The following is a 17140-nucleotide window of genomic DNA, read 5'->3' as shown; positions in this document are numbered from 1 at the left end:
CAGGAAGTGTGTGGTTTGGACTGCAGGGGACACGAGTGTGTGTGTGTGTGTGTGTGTGTGTGTGTGTGACAGAGGACCTGATACTGAGGTACCCGTGAGGCAGCAAATAAGGAAGAGTAAATCCATGTCTTGTAGATCCCACAAATGACAGGAACAGTGTATTCAAACTGAGGAAAAAAATAATGCCACTGGCTCAGACCTGAGTTCTCAGAGTACAAAAGCCGGAACCCCCGTACCTTGTAATGAGCTCCTCGGCCGCCTGGGAACACAGCTGCATCTGGGACACCTCTTCCGTCGCCAAGTCAACGGCGTGCTGGATGTACAGATGGGTTCGAAGAACTGGTTTACCAGAATCACACTTCTGTTTATCTTCCCAAGACTTTAGAGTGCTTTCAAAGGCCTAGTTAACATCAATATCGCGATGAATAGAGCGCTGAGCCCCATGCAAATGTGTATTTAGATCTTACATGAATGTCTTCGAAACTACAATTGCATTTTCTCTAATCTGATGCCTCATTAAATAAATCATTAATAGTAGAAAAAAAGCCACTTTAAAGTTTTCAAATGTACTGTGACAAACAACAGTAATGTAACTGGTGAAAGTGAATATATTATTGAAAAGAAAAGATGCTATGCTTCTGTCTTTAGTATTTCTTCAATTTACGCTTTAACCAACTATTTCATATAGGCTAGATAGATAGTCTGGATATTGTCAGTCTTCTTTGTTAAGAGTTGATCTTAACTAAAAATACATATTCCAGGAAAGGCACAACTACGGAGACAGGGAAGTGATTAATGGCTGCCAGCAGTCGGGGTCAGGGTGAGAGAGATGAACAGGAAGACTACTGGGGAATTTAAGTGAAGCTATTCTGTGTGACACTGCAATGGTGCATGCACGTGATTACACATCTGTCACAATCCAACAGATGTGCAACATGAAGAATGATGCAAGCTAGGGACTGCAGTTCAGAGCAAGACATCAATAATGGCTTGCACGTAAATCATACCAACTGTGCGTGCCACATTAATGCACACTGTTAACAACAGGGCTAGTTGCATGTATAGAGGAGAGAGGAAAGAAGCACATAGGAAGAGAATTAGAACTCTCTGTATGTTCTGCTCAATTTTTCTGTAAGCCTACAACTGCTATAAAGACTAAAGTCTATTAATTTAAAACAAAACAAAATAAATAGTTGCTCATATTTAAAACCTCAATGACCTACATGTCAAATTTAAAGAGACAATTCGAAATTTTCCTGTTTTATTTTTTTATAGCAACTTAAAAATTTTCAGAAACAGTTTGGTAAAATTCTGGAAGAATGTGTTTTGTTACATACTCTGTCCCTGGTTAGCATCTGAGCTCTGTTTTTGTGCACAATTTTGATAATCCCCGGAGGCTGAACCCAAGCTTCACCATCCACCTGCACTGGGACTCCTTCATCGCCAAAAATCGTGATTTTTACAGTGCGGCACTGAAATAAAACAAGCAAACTATTTTAGAGTACAAATCATCCCGAGGAAATTGACCCTCAAACCCCATTCAGGCTTGATTTTTTAGTCAGTTCTATGGAAGGGAATACTATGCATTACCACTTAGGATACATGGTAACCATTGACACCAGCAACATTTTATAGCTGGACAAACAGTGTAGAAGCCATAGCTCCCCCCCCAACCCCCCAACCCCCGTTGCCCAAGAAATGTAGTCAGCTTTGATTAGAGAAACCACAACCTGGGCTATTCGATGATGCTGCAGTTTAATCACCCTCGAGACTGCCATCTGCATGCTATCAAATATCGCCACAACTTCCAGGATCTTGTCATCAAATGATGGTGCAGCAAATATCTGAGAGAAAAATGACACGTGCTTCCACTGAATGTTTAGGCGACACAGTGGCACATCAAGGAATATAAACTACGCACTATACATATTTTAAAAAACCTATGTCTTGGGGTCGGTGCCGTGGCATAGCAGGTAAAGCCACTCCCTGCAGTGCCAGCATCCCATATAGGTGCCATTTCGAGTCCTGTCTGCTCTACTTCCTATCCAGCTCTTGCTATGGCCTGGGAAAGCAGCGGAAGATGGCCCAAGTTCTTGGGCCCCAGCACCATGTGGGAAGAAGCTCCTGGATCCTGGCTTTGGATCGGCCCAGCCCCAGCCATTGCAACCATTTGGGGAGTGAATCATTAGACGGAAGACCTCTCTTTCTCTCTATCTGCCTCTGCCTCTCTGTAACTCTGCCTTTCTTTTTTTTTTTTTCTAAGATTTATTTATTTATTTATTTATTTATTTGAAAGTCAGAGTTACACAGAGAGAGAAAGAGAGGCAGAGAGAGAGAGAGAGAGGTCTTCCATCTGCTGGTTTATTCCCCAAATGGCCACAATGGCCGGAGCTGAACGGATCCGAAGGCAGGAGCCAGGAGCTTCTTCCGGATCTCCCACATGGGTGCAGGGGTCCAAGGACTTGGGCCATCTTCTACTGCTTTACCAGGCCATAGCAGAGAGCTGGATCGGAAGAGGAGTAGCCAGGTCTAGAACCTGCGCCCATATTACACCACCTGATTGCTGGTGTAAGTTCTTACACTTCAATAGGCAAGACTATATTCATATCATGAAAATTGCAAATACTTTTCAAGTTATTTTCTACTTTAATCCTTGCCAGTTAATTTATTTTTTTAAAGATTTATTTATTTACTTGAAAGAGAAGTTGAGAGAGAATCTTTCCTCTACTGGTTTACTCCCCAAATGGCTTCTAATGACCAAGGCTGGACCAGGCCTGAATCCAGGAGCCAGGAGCTTCATCCGGGTCTCCTACATGGGAGAAAGGGTCCAGGGACTTGGGCCATCTTCCACTGCTTTCCCAGGTACATCAGCTGGGAGCTGGACTAGAAGTGGAGCAGCCAGGACTTGAACCTGAACCAACACTGCGGGCCTCAGCTTAATGTGCTGCACCACAGCGCTGGCCCCGCCTGTTCATTTAAGAGTTCTGGAATCACAGGGTCAAAGCCGCAGCACATCATAAGCTTCAAAGCAAAATCAATGTAATGGACTCCTCCAGTAGCCTGTGATAACCCTTCTCATTTGCTACATATATTTTTAATAATTATGTCTTATCTTTCTTTTTAGAACAATTATATTTGTGAAGTATCTCTTCCTTTTTAATTTAGAAGAGCATTAAAAAAAATCCCTCCTAAACCTCATTTGCCAAATGAATCCTCTTGATATTTTTAATAAAAATAATAACAATAATCTACACCTAGATTTATGAAGTTAAAAGTACAATTACTGTGGGAGGCAAAATAATGCCCCCATCCCAACCCCCAAAATGTCTGTATCCTAATCCCTGGAGTCCATGAATTTGTTGCTAACCGTGGAAACCTCGCCTCAGTTTCCCCAGTAGTAAATGAGGTTCAATGTGTGGGTATTAAACAATGAAGGAGATGCTCTCAGAACGTTCTCTGACAGCAAAAGGCACCTTGCATGGATGATTCAGTGAAAGATGGAGAGACTATGCTGGCTGACGTGGGTGGGAGGCGACAAGGTCATTAGGTAGGAGAGGAGATGGGAGTGGAGCAACAGGAGGCAGATTCAGCCTCCTTCTGTTAGCTGCAAGGACAGAAGGAGCAATGTGGCCACCCAGAAGAGCTGGCAAAGTCAGGCAGAGGATTCTCCCCTTGGGCCACCAGCAGGAACACAGACCAAGTGACCAGCAGTGAGACCATGTCAGACTTGTATCACGTGGAACTCTAAGACCATCAATGTGTCTATTGCTGAATTTATACTAATTTGTTATAGCAGCAGTAGAAAACCAATCCATGTATGATATTACACAAAGTAAAAACTGGGCAGGCATTTGGCATGGCATTTAGGACTCTACTGGGACACTGGCATTCCATATTGGAGTTGCCTTGTTCAAGTCCCGGCTCTGCTTCTCATCTAGCTTCCTGCTAATGTGTACTAAGGGAGGTGGCAGATGATGGCTCAAGTACTTGGATCCCTGCTACCCATCATGGAGACCTGGAATGAGTTTTTGGTTCCTGGCTTTGGTCTGGCTCAGCCCTGGCTGTTGCAGACATTTTGGGAGTGACCCAAGAGATGTAAGATCTCCCTCTATCTGTGTCTCTCAAATAAAAGTAAAAATAAGTAAATAGCTTTTTTAAAAAAGTAAGAACTTTGTTATGTCCTAAATCTATTTTCCTTTTTTAAATTTTTTCTTTTCAAAAGTAAATTCTACTGTTTTACCCAGAAAGTTTATTAGATTTTTAAAATTTTTAATAGTTTGGAGTGACATGAAATACCTGTGTATGTTTTATGGGGTATAGTGCAATATTTCAACACAGATGGGAAACAAAGCAATCACACCAGGCAAGTAGCTCTTCTGTTTCCTTTACTGAGAACCATAGCTACCCTACTGCTCTGTGGAACTCCAGAACCCATCTGCTTCCCCCAACTGCATTTTAGTAGCCATTATCCAATCCTCCCTACATCTCAGGATCATGCACAGCTATATATCCAACATGAGAAACACTGGATTATATCTGAAAAAGTTTGTTCAAATAAAATTCTCAAACAAATGTATTCCACTGCGACATTCTCAATGCAAAATATTCTGACATGAGTTAAATTGTTAATAAAAATAAAATTTTAAAAACAATATTACCACAATAATTCAATTATTTTTTGAAGAAACAAACTATTGACCCCCATTATGCTACTTACATCATCCTCTTTGGTTCCGCCCCAGAAGTTGGTGCCTCCGGCATAGCTGGGGATGTTCAACACCGCTATGCCTTGCAAGCTGGGGAGTGGAATGTACTGTCCATCACACTGCAAGGTAAAAGCCCAGAGTCACACACAGAGAGCAACGCCACAGTCCTGGAACAGCAAAATAGCAGAGACAAAGGTCGACAGAGCCAGTGTGTCGGTAACACACTCTCTCCAGTAAACATATTCCCATATACTACAAAGGCATTCTCCTGGGTTTTTAATTAAAAACAAAACAAGGCTGGCACCGCGGCTCACTAGGCTAATCCTCCGCCTTGAGGCGCCGGCACACCAGGTTCTAGTCCTGGTCGGGGCGCCGGATTCTGTCCCAGTTGCCCCTCTTCCAGGCCAGCTCTCTGCTGTGGCCAGGGAGTGCAGTGGAGGATGGCCCAGGTGCTTGGGCCCTACACCCCATGGGAGACCAGGATAAGCACCTGGCTCCTGCCATCGGATCAGCACGGTGCACCGGCCGCGGCGGCCATTGGAGGGTGAACCAACGACAAAGGAAGACCCTTCTGTCTCTCTCTCACTGTCCACTCTGCCTGTCAAAACAAAAACAAAAACAAAAACAAACACTAACATTATAAATAAATACAGCAGTTGCAAAAATCTAAACTAAATAAAATGTTTTTCCTCTTCTTTTCGCTGAAATCAGGCAGCTTGGGATATTCTTGCTTAGGTTTTGGTCTTCTCTGTTCTGGGAGGCATCCTTGTGAGGGCAGGCTCTGGTCCTTGGCATCTGACTCTCACAGCCCCCAGCATACTGTCCCTGCTCTGCTGCTGACTGGTGATGGGCTTAACCCAAAGTCCAGGGGTTTCAAGCAGGCAGAACCAAAGCCAAACAAAAAAGCATCTGCCTTGGAGAACACCTTATACTCCCCGCCTTCTAACTAACCACTTAAACAATAAGCAAGTTACCATTTTAAATAAAAAATACATTGAAGATACCAGTGAATTAGGGAATAGACCCAGAATTGCTGTCTTTTCCCAAATGTTACTTCTTTAATTAACTCTCTTAATACTCTGCTTTATTGTATCTATTAATTCTGAAGTAAAGCCTATTTAGCTATTAAGTAGAAAAACAGTTAAGGAATTAAGTTTGTTAATTACTTAAAACATTTTTAATTATTTAAGAAAAATGACTGTAATTATTAAGTACATTTTATGATGATCACACTTAATATTTTAACCACCATCTAAACAGATCACTACATCAACATTTAATCCAATGGAAACATTCAAGTCTTCAATTTAAAAAAGAGCTTATTTAAAATAGATGCTAGATCTTTATTAAATAATTATTATACTGGGGGCTGGCACTGTGGCGGTGTGGGTTAAGCTGCCACCTGCAAGGCTGGAATCCCACATGGGGGATGGTTCAAGTCCCAGCTGCTCCACTTCCAATCCAGCTTCCTGCTAACGTGCCTGGGAAGGCAGCGCAAGATGGCCCAAGTACCTGGGTGCCTCTCACACGTGGGAGACCCAGATGGAGATACAGGCTCTCAGCTTTGGCCCAGCCCTAGTGGTTACAGACATTTGGGAAATGAATCAATGGATGGAAGATCTCAATCTCTCTGTGTGTTTCACTCTGCCTCTCAAATAAAGAAATCTTAAAAAAAAAAAAAAAAAAGACATGTCTCCTTCTATATCACAGTATAATAGGAGAAAAAAAAAAAACTTGTTTCAGCAAAAAAAAGGGAGAAGAGTTTCATGCCAAGGACTGCCACTGGACAAGGGATCTCTCAGGGAAGAGCTCTGCACAATGTAGCTCTCTCTTCTCCACCGACATTCCACGTGAACCAGCAGCATCAGGCAAATGCATTTTAGGCATGTCTGTGACTCGTAGGAGCCGAAAGTTGAGTTTTAACTATGGCAAAGAATTCTCTTCTTTTTCTGTATCACTTTTTTACATACTTCTCTGCATCACTTTCTAGATACTTTTCCATATATATTAACATGTTTTCATTTACCTTGTTTTACTAATCTTATTTCCTTTTTTATTATTCAACAAAAACTTTATATCAAGGGTTCTTAATGTGAGGTTCAGAAACCAGGATCTCTAAATAGATTCAGAAGGTCTGTTACAGTGGTGGTTAAAATATACTCGTTTATGTTCACTACCCTGTGAAATGTAGCATAGCCCTCAATCCTAAGTAGGTAGCAAAGCAGCCACTAGAAATGCCAGTGGCTTCAATGTCAACAGAAACACAGGCATTTCTGTATCACATGTCAGGTGTTTCAGATACAGATGTTAGCACTCATGTTCACTGTGACTTTGAAATAAGGGAAGTTGGTGGAGGTGTTGTTAGGTTTGTATTTAATGTGTCATGATGAAACACATGTATGAATATTACTTAGTATTATTTGTTTCCTTTCTAAGTGTATGTACTTTATATGATGCATTTAAAAATGATAATCTGAAGCCGGCGCCGCGGCTCACTAGGCTAATCCTCCGCCTTGCGGCACCGGCACACCAGTTATGATTGTACGCTATGGTATTTAATTTAAAATATCTGGTTATAAAAACACACAAGATCTGAAGGCATGCTTATCAGCATAAATAGCAAGCCCTGGGCCAAGGATGGGTGACAATAAAATTCAAAGAAATTAACAGACTCTTATGAGCCAAGTTATTAGAGAAGCTTAAATAAGTTGATATCCTTAATTTCCTCTGTAAATTATTTTTTAAAATACTAAGTTGGGGCAGGCATTTGGCCTAGTGGTTAAGACACGGGTTGGGATGATTGCATCCCACATTGGAGGGCTTGAGTTTGCATTCTGGCTCGTTCCTGATTCCAGCTTCCTGCTAATGCACACCCTGGGAGGCAGTAGTAATGGCTCAGCTAGTTGGGTCCCTGCCACCCAGCTGGGAGACCTAGACTGAGTTCCTAGTTCTGCCTTTGGCCATAGCCAGTGGCTGTTGCATTTGGGGAGTAAACCAGTGGATGGGAGCACTCTCCCTGTCTGTCTCCCTCTTTGTCTGTATCTCTTGAATCATATAAATAAGTAAACAAATTTTTTTTAAATATTTAAATTCTCAAAGTTAATTTTTTTACTCCTTGTTAGAAATAATTTAAACAAAAAATAAATCATAGCTAAAGATTCTATTTACTATGGATGTTACTTTCAGGGACTTGTGAAACTTGGAGTGTAATAGAACTGTGCCAATTTAGAAACTTAAATGAGAAAATCTATTAAAAACTCATCCTATAAATGTACCCCCACGGCTCCACCTTCTCATGTGGCATCACCACCCCATAGTAGTCCCAATTTTAGGAGCTAAGGAGAATGACAACTGTTTCACTCACATCCAGTGTATGTGCTCTCTGTAGAATAAAGCTAGGGAACAACTCCATTATTCCCCTGAGTATTCAATCACTAATCACAAGGAATTTAGGCCAAGTTCATTTCACAAATTCTTTTTCTAAGTAAGATTATGTGAAAGGTCTTCAGTTCAAGATGAGCTCACCTCGAGCTGAACCCTTTGTTCTAAATTCTTGTATGATCTCTGCAATAGCTCCCGGGTGCCAAGGACTCCGTACCACATCAAGTTTTTAGTTCGGCTCCTGAAAATAAATATCGGCAGGCAATTTCAGGACAATTTACTTTTTTCCTCCTTAAAGGCAGAGCAAGCAAAAAGATACAATAAATGGAATGAAAGTAAAATTGCCTTCATGTAATGACATTATTGTTATTACCAAAATTACCTGCATTTTTCAGGGTGTTCCTCTCTCTTATTGTTAAATTCTAATGAAATTTTTGCATCTAATCCAATCCCAAAGTAATTGTTCATGACACATTTTTCTGAATATCCATCTCTATGACAATAAAGAAAGGTACAGAAAAGTCAATTTCACATTCATTATGGTAACAACGTACACACAGAACAACACTGAAAACCATTTAAGCTTCATCCATTCCTGAAAGAAGATTATAAAGCTTGGCGGGAATCACATGCCATGTGTCCAACAGCTACAATTTCTGGTACACATGACATAAAAGGACAGTGAAGAAAGCAGATACGAGAGAGACTGTTTTCTATTAGTTGTCCCCAAAATCTTAGTTCTTCTGTCTCCTTACAGAAGTCCCTCACTAGACAGACAAATGAGGATGACTATGGGAGCGTCTTGTGGTCATTAGAAAGTTGCCTCCACAGGCCTGGTGTTGTGGCACAGCAGGTAAAGCCACTGCCTGCAGTGCCAGCATCCCACATGGGTGCCGTTTCGAGTCCCAGCTGCTCCACTGCCAATCCAGCTCTCTGCTATGGCCTGGGAAAGCAGTGGAAGATGGCCCAAGTCCTCAGGCCCATGCATTCATGCATGTGGGGGACCCAGTGGAAACTCCTGGCTCCTGAGTTTGGATCCGTGCAGCTCTGGCTGTTGTGGTCATTTGGGGAGTGAACCAGTAGATGGAAGACCTCTCTCTCTCTCTCTCTCTCTCTGTCTCTCTGCCTCTGCCTTTCTGTAACTTTGCTTTATTGAGCTAAAAAGAAATCCCTGCTAGATTCAATGAATTATTTTGGGTGTCTGGGGAAGTTTAAAATATGTTACTGTCTTCCAGGAACGTCATTACTGAAATGAGCCAGAGTAAAAGCAAAATTAAAACCTGAAATATAAGGAAGTATATCTCAACTTGCTACAGTGCTTCTGTTTTTAAATTATTTTAGGAATTTTGAGGGGGAAGAGATCAATACGGGCCAGATGCTTCCTGAAATAAACCTAGAAGCTCAAGGCAGAAAGATGGCAGATTTGGTAAGACTGAGAAGAAAGGAGGTGAAGGGAACAGTATAGACGCAAGCGTGAAGGTGCTATTAAGTAAAATACTCCAGGGACAAGCAAGGAGCACTATGCCCCTGCTGTGGCCAGAGGGTTTCTCCAAAAGAAGCCAGGCTGGAAAGGGACCTGTCTCAGGAGCTGACCAAGACCAGACCTATAAAGGGATCTGTGTGCTCATCATGGTCAACGTCTGGAATTTTCTGAGTAACCTTTTATACACAGAACCATATTTTTTGTCACACATTTAAAATGTTACAAAGTCACCAAAAAAAAAAAAAAAAAAGAAGAAGAAAGAAAAGAAAAGCTGAAACAGAAATATGTGTAAAAGCAGATTCTTACAGTGAATCTAAATCTGGGTCAATAAACGGCGTCGCACCGAAAGGATCAACATTCGCTAGCAGCATTTTGTTGATTATAGAGCTCCCAGCAATGGAGGCAGCCAGTCCTGCCCTTAAACCTGGACAAAAAGAAAAACACACACAAGGGCCTCGTGTTGAGTAAAAGCAGTGAATCAGTCGACGCAGGTCTAACTGCAAACATCTCACTGCCAAAGCTTGGTTTTCAGTATTTATTTTTCTCAACAATCACAACTAAGAACTATGACATTTGTGAATACGAAATTGTTGATCCTTCCAGGTATCTCATTTATATATTTATATAGAGTCATAAGGATTAAGGAAGTGAGAACTTTAATAGGAACCTCTCCATGATATTTCTCACTTACTATTCTAGTAATTCTGCAATCCCAACAAATACATGTTACTTCCTTTGTTATAGCAAATAAGGTATTAAGTCTGTAGAGAATTTACAATAAACACGAAATTACCAAAATGTTATCACCTCCATATTCTCAGAGCGCAGATGATAATACTTAATTTAAAATGTTAAGAGATGTACTAAGATGAAAACTCAGTGCCAAGAGTAAGCAGTAAAATATGAAATGTGGGTATATTCCAGCAGAAAGAAGTGGCCATCAAAGAGGAATGTACTTTTCTCTAAAGGGAGGAGAGAACTTACTCTTTGCTTTTGGCCTTGTCCAAATACTGACGGAGTTTGTGGACTCAAGAGGCTTCCATGGCATAGGCAGCTAATGTCAAGAGCCTCGGGTGGTCACTGATGTCATATATAAGAGTGTTAATAGTTAAATTAAAAACAGGAGTCACTGTGCGCTAACTCCCCATGCAGGACCTCTGTCCTCAATAATTGTATTCTAAGGGTTAACTGTAAAACTAGTTCTCATTTTTATGTATGTGTGTGTGTGTGCAAATTGCTGAAATCTTTACTTAGTATAGAGTTGGTCTTCTGAGTAAAAAGTTAATTGAAAATGAATCTTGGCCAATGCCGCGGCTCACTTGGCTAATCCTCCGCCTGCAGCGCCGGCATCCCAGGTTCTAGTCCCAGTTGGGGTGCCAGATTCTGTCCCGGTTGCTCCTCTTCCAGTCCAGCTCTCTGCTGTGGCCCGGGAGGGCAGTGAAGGATGGCCCAAGTGCTTGGGCCTTGCACCCGCATGGGAGACCAGGATAAGTACCTGGCTCCTGGCTTCAGATTGGCGTAGCGCGCAGGCCATAGCGGCCACTGAGCGGGTGAACCAACGGAAAAGGAAGACCTTTCTCTCTGTCTCTCTCTCACTGTCTACCTCTGACTGTCAAAAATAAAATAAAATAAAGTGTTACTTTAAAAAAAAAAAAAAGAAAATGAGTCTTAATGGAGAATGAGACCAGCAAGTGGAGAGGGAGAAGGAGGGGTGGGAGTTAATCTTTACTGATCGTGTAAGGTAGGGACCCAACTTCATCCTCTGCTTGCGGCTATCCAGTTATTTCCAGTACCAGCTATTAGTATTGAATTGTGATCTATATTTCAAAATCACTTGGCGAAGATACTGATTTTCAAGGTCTAACATGGATTTCAGTCTATTCTGAATGAACTGGAGGGTTTTTTGTAATTCAGATAACTGGTACTGAGGAGGAGGTTTAACCTCGCGATTATAAGATGCCTGTGTCTGACACCAGAGTGCCAGCTCAGGTTCCTGATCCTAGCCTCCTGCTAATGCAGACCCGTGAGGTTCAAGTACTTAGGTTTCTTCTACCACACAGGAGACACAGACTGAGTTCCCAGCTCCTGTCTTGAGACCTGCTCCCAGATCCTGGCTTGAGACCAAATCCGGAGTGAACCAGTAGATGGGAACAGAACTCTCTCTTTCTCAGTAAATAGAGAAGTAAATAAATAAATAAAATGGTACTGCAGGAGGCCTCAGAGACCCCTATATTTCCCTCCATCTTCTGTCCCACAGTCCTTTACTTTCTATTAGACCTAGTCTAATCCCAAGATAAATTCAATTATTAGGGCTGGAATTGATATCTCAGATGTTCAAAAAGGAAGCAATATCACTGGTCTAAAAACTACTACAGACAGACTTGTGACTTAAAAGCAAAAGGAAAGCTGTGCAGGTCCTTAAGAGGTAGCAGATAAGATCTGGTTTATTTTGGATTAATACAGATTCCTGGGCTGTACTCTAAACCCAATGAATCTCCATTGCTCTGGCCAGGGCCCAGAAACATGTTTTAATTCTTTCAAGGCAACTGTCACACACAGAAGAATCTAAGAGCTGGGATAAAATGAGCCAAATACATTCTCCAAAAAGAACATTTATCTTTAAGAACGTAGATATTAGTTCGTGGCAATGAGTAATTCTATATTTTTACAGAAATACTTAAGAAAACACCGTGTGGCAGCATCGGCACGACCTGGGCAGATGATTCTGGTGTTGAGCACAGGGAGAATTTCTTTGCTGGCTGCCACAGCTGGGCCGGAGACACAATCAGCTTGGGAAGGGCCACGACTTGTCCGGGCATCTGGAGACCGACATGCAGATTTAACTGTTGGCAGAAAGTCCAGATTAAAAAGAAATAGCAGTAATGTGTTATATATATATATATATATATATATATATATATATAAATACATATACATATATATATAATAAATAAAACTAGACCTTATACATTCAAGACATCAAATAAATGAATACCTGTTTAAACCAATCAGTAGACCTGAAAATATTCACTGTTTGTCTATTCTTTTACCATTTTGCTTTCATTTTCTTAAGACTTATCTGGAGAGGACCTGCCACAGTTGATGTCTCAATCTCTGGTCTCAGAAAGACAGAGATCAGTAGAAAACAGATACCTGCCAGAATTAAAATCAGTGATACTGAAAATCTGCATATGATCAATCCAAACTTCAAAATAAGTAGAGGGGGTAGCACTGTGGTGTAGCAGAGTTAAGATGAGGCCTGCAATGCCAGATCCCATAAGCGCACTGGTTCAAGTCCCAGCTGCTCCGCATCTGATCCAGCTCCCTGCTAACATGCCTGGGAAGCGTGGAAGATGGCCTAAGTGCTTGAGCCCCTGCCCCCATGTGGGAGACCTTGATGAAGTTCCAAGCTCTGGGCTTCGACCAGGCCCAGCCCTGGCTGTTGTGGCCATTTGGGAAGTGAGTTAGCGGTCAGTGGATCTCTGTCTCTCTTCTCCTGTCACCCATAACTCTGCCTTTCAAATAAATAAATAAATCTTTTTAAAAACTAAGTAGAGGGCCGGCGCCGTGGCTCAATAGGCTAATCCTCCACCTTGCGGCGCCGGCACACCGGGTTCTAGTCCCGGTCAGGGCGCTGGATTCTGTCCCGGTTGCCCCTCTTCCAGGCCAGCTCTCTGCTGTGGCCAGGGAGTGCAGTGGAGGATGGCCCAAGTGCTTGGGCCCTGCACCCCATGGGAGACCAGGATAAATACCTGGCTCCTGCCATCAGATCAGCGCAGCGCGCCGACTGTGGTGGCCATTGGAGGGTGAACCAACGGCAAAGGAAGACCTTTCTCTCTGTCTCACTCTCTCACTGTCCACTCTGCCTGTCAAAAAAAAAAAAAAAAAAAAAGTAGAAACTTTGAAGCCTGGTGATTTTTTAAAACGAAACATATGTATTATAACATTTACTACCAATAATCCATTTCTCATGAATTTTGGGTGAAGGATCCAATTTAATCAATATAATTCCCAGAGTGAACAGATGAAACATGAGGTAACACTGTCTTCTATGAATGGAAGGAAAAACAGTTTATTTTCAAATGAAATCATTATACTTTTCCTGCACTTCTCTCTTATCCAAAATGATGATTTGCCACACAGAAGTTCTATCATATTCTTGTAAAACTTGATTCATTTAAAATATTATTCTGAAACAAAATTACTGTTAGAATAAACAACCAAAGGAAATTTAATTCTGTCCAAACTGAGGCAATTTAATGGAGAACAAATAGTACCTTTAAGTAATTTGGGGGCTATTGGTAGATTTTAAAAGCAGTAGTCCTCAAACTCAATTTAAAAATACTCTAAAACTTAATTATCTTCACTTTTCCCAAGACTAATTACAAACTAATTATATTAATCTTACACTCTATTCTCTCTGTTCAAAAACAGTCCAGCTACACTGGCAAAGAGTGACAAACAGCTCCTCTTTCCTAACAGATGGAACTCCTGGAGCTAATAGAAAGAACTTTTTGATGTTTATCTCTGTTAAAAAGCAGAGAGCCTACAAATGACCAAGACTGATGTTCTCCTGCAGGTAATTACATTAATGTGTCACAGTTCTTCTTGAATGAAGCATTTCATTGATCATTGCAATATACTGCATTTCTCACATCTCGGGCACATGAATTGAGGATTTAATTGATTTTCAATAAGTTGAATTACTAGCCAAATTAAGATAAAATACTGTGCCATTCCAGAATTTTCTAAGTCTATGTCTACTTAATCTATAGAACAGTGTTTGCATTTTTTAGCTTCCTTTACAGACTACAGGGGAAGAGGCCGGTTGGAGAGTACAGAGAGGTGGGGGCCTACTGACTAGAACGCTGACTCCTCGCCAAGAGTCACTATCTCCCCAGAGTTACCAAGCAGCACCCTGTATGGCTGCCACTGTCAGCCCATCTTTAGTCAGTGTCTTTAGAGAGATGAAAGCATCTAAGGTTTGCTTATCAAATTCACAGATGAAGTCAACTTGACATAAAGGAATCAAGTTTCAAAAACTCTTCACGGGATGAAATGATCCATCCTGGTCTTCTGAGGTTAGCAACAGAACCCAAGGGATGACCGAATCTCTGAAAGGCTGTATTTCGTGCCTGTGGGGCCTACAGTCTTCTACAGTCTTCAAAGGAACATGTGGGCTAACCTACACATTGTAACCCATATCAGATGATTTAGGTGTTAGCTCCTCTTTCTATAGGAAAGCTAAAATGTTTAGTCATCCTTGATTCCATAATCCTTGGTTATTTATAATCTCTCCATTGCACACCAAGAGAAGCACATGAGGGTAATTGATAACAGTGCAAATAATCTGTTACATGTGGATTATATTGGCACTCGGGAAAATCTTTAATTTCTAAACAGCCTTTTCAAAAATAAGAAATATACATTTTTTAAAATTTTAACCTGAAAAGTCTTTTGAAAATCTGAAGGAAAATTACATTCCTATTTAATTCCAAAATAACTTCATCATGATTTTCTTACCAGCTAACTCTTTTGTATCATAATCTCTTAATTCTTCTTTAGATTCATCTGTTTCTGTACTGTCGTAATCAGATGACTGGTTGAGCACTTCACAGGACTGAGGTGCCTGCTCTTCTATAACTTTAAGTAGTAAGAACATAGAAATGTTTGGACAAGTAAAAATGAAACCCATCAATAGGAACATATGCTTAGGAAAGGGAAATTGAAAAATATACTCAAAAAAATTCCATTGTCACAAATGAAAATCATTTAGCAATTAACTTGGGGGTTGTAAATACTAGAGCTTATAAAATAAGGTTAAAATTATATATTAGCAGAATAAAAAATAAAATATAAGAATTCTAGATAATGGAAATAGAAATCTAACTACTAGTTATAATCTATAAAGGGAATTTTGAATACAAATTATTCAAATTCAACTTGTCTACTAACAAAATTATCAAAGAAGCATATAAACATTAATGTAAAGTTAAAATATAGGTAGAGTTTTTATAAATACTTTAAAAAAGCAACATGAATATTTAGGAAATTAATGCTAAAAATATTTTCTATATTTCAGAGTAGTTTACCAGGTTGGATTTCCTTTAGGAATTCAATTAGACAAAAATAATTAAAATTTTAGAAATGTTATTTTAGATCAATTTTCTATCTTAGATGGACTAGAAACATTTTAATTAATTTGTCTCTAAGATTTTATCTTATGAACCATCAGTGTGATCCTTACTATTAAACAAACATAGCTCAGCACAGATTTCCTGATAGCGCTTTTATCTTCTGTAAGAGTGTTAATAGCATCTCTATTTGGGCCACTATGAAAACTCTGTGACAGGTGCAGAGAGTGCTGCTAGCTGCTCGCCAAGCTCATCGTCAGTGTGTACCTTTTCCAGCTTCTTCAATGACTTGCCTCACTGCTTTCTTTAAACTGTTTGCCCGCAGCATTATCTCCCTGTGTTTGCCAGATTTCTGGGAGGAAGGTTTCGTGACGTCATCCGCCAGCTGCTCCTTGCTTTCGCACAAGGATTCTTCACTGGAGGATTCCACAACGTCCTCTTCCGCGATGACCGAGCTCACATCCGGGCCAGCAGGCGCCTCCTGGAAGTCTGTGTGCAAGGCCTGCAGCAGTTCCTCAAGCTTCTCATTCAGGAATGAACACTGAGAAACCCCAAGAAAGAAACCCATAAGAAGCAGCACCAGCAGATAAAGGACAAGGGCATTTCTGCAAGACGGTTTAAAAGCTGAGTCACGGAAAAGTTTTCACACTGAAACGCAAATGGCTATCGCCTTTCAGACTTGGAGAAGTTCTACTTTAGGGAGCGCCTCACTTAAAAAGCTCTATTTAGTGCTGGTGGAAAATGCTAATTTAAATTAATAGTTTCCTTTATTTAGAGGGAAGATGTCTCTGTTGGTATTAACTATTAATTGACCATCTATTATTATTTACACTTTAGAACTAACTAAATAATTTACAATTTAAAACAGATTAACTGTGACAAATATACTAATGTGACAGGTTAATAATAGGGGGAGCTGAGTGTGGAATACAGATTGTGACAAATATATCTCACTAGTATTTGATGAAGCTGGGTGTGGGGTGTAAAGGAATTCTACTACTTCACAATGTTTGATTTGTAAATTTAAAACTCTTCTTAATTAAGGAGTTTTTAAACAAAGAAACCAAACAGCACAATTGTTATGTAATTCTTATACTCCCAGAAGCATGGACTGCACTTTTCATGGCTAAAAATCTTTACAAAAACCTTGGTACAGTTATTTTTCTTTGCAATAGCACAACAAACACTTTGTTGTAAAGTGACACATTAAACATTATATATTATGCAAGATCTGCTATATGTTATACAAGCTACTAAATATACTTTTAAAAAAAATAATTGGCTTATGGACCATTCTGAGCACTATAAACTTCAGGTCTGGCTGCCATGCAAGGTGGCCTTAGAAGCTTCAGTTTGTAAAGAGGTGAAAAGTACTGAAAGGATTATTGGTTCAAAGAAAGATGGAGAAGAAAAACACACAAGGATAAAGAGGGAAA

At 40.5% G+C, this 17140-nt stretch overlaps 1 protein-coding gene across 8 annotated transcripts in view; it reads right to left on the bottom strand.

Moving 5' to 3' along the window:
- DGKH (diacylglycerol kinase eta) overlaps positions 1–17140 on the bottom strand; it is a 208886-nt gene that overhangs the window by 20940 nt on the left and 170806 nt on the right. For all 8 annotated transcript variants that reach the window (XR_016213237.1, XM_002712967.6, XM_017343497.4 and 5 more), the window contains 10 exons: positions 15972–16245; positions 15094–15213; positions 12282–12413; positions 9877–9994; positions 8470–8580; positions 8232–8328; positions 4718–4825; positions 1731–1844; positions 1338–1472; positions 237–400 (listed from right to left, as the gene is read on the bottom strand). Coding sequence is in view for 7 of the 8 variants with exons in the window: in XM_002712967.6 (XP_002713013.6) it covers positions 237–400; positions 1338–1472; positions 1731–1844; positions 4718–4825; positions 8232–8328; positions 8470–8580; positions 9877–9994; positions 12282–12413; positions 15094–15213; positions 15972–16245 (1373 nt within the window). In the remaining variant the exon portion in view is untranslated. The remainder of the gene's footprint in view (positions 1–236; positions 401–1337; positions 1473–1730; positions 1845–4717; positions 4826–8231; positions 8329–8469; positions 8581–9876; positions 9995–12281; positions 12414–15093; positions 15214–15971; positions 16246–17140) is intronic.

Source organism: Oryctolagus cuniculus, chromosome 9, assembly GCF_051225735.1.
Source record: "Oryctolagus cuniculus isolate XC-2025 breed Fujian yellow rabbit chromosome 9, ASM5122573v1, whole genome shotgun sequence".
Lineage (NCBI taxonomy): Eukaryota > Metazoa > Chordata > Mammalia > Lagomorpha > Leporidae > Oryctolagus > Oryctolagus cuniculus.
This window is presented reverse-complemented; position numbering and strand designations above follow the sequence as displayed.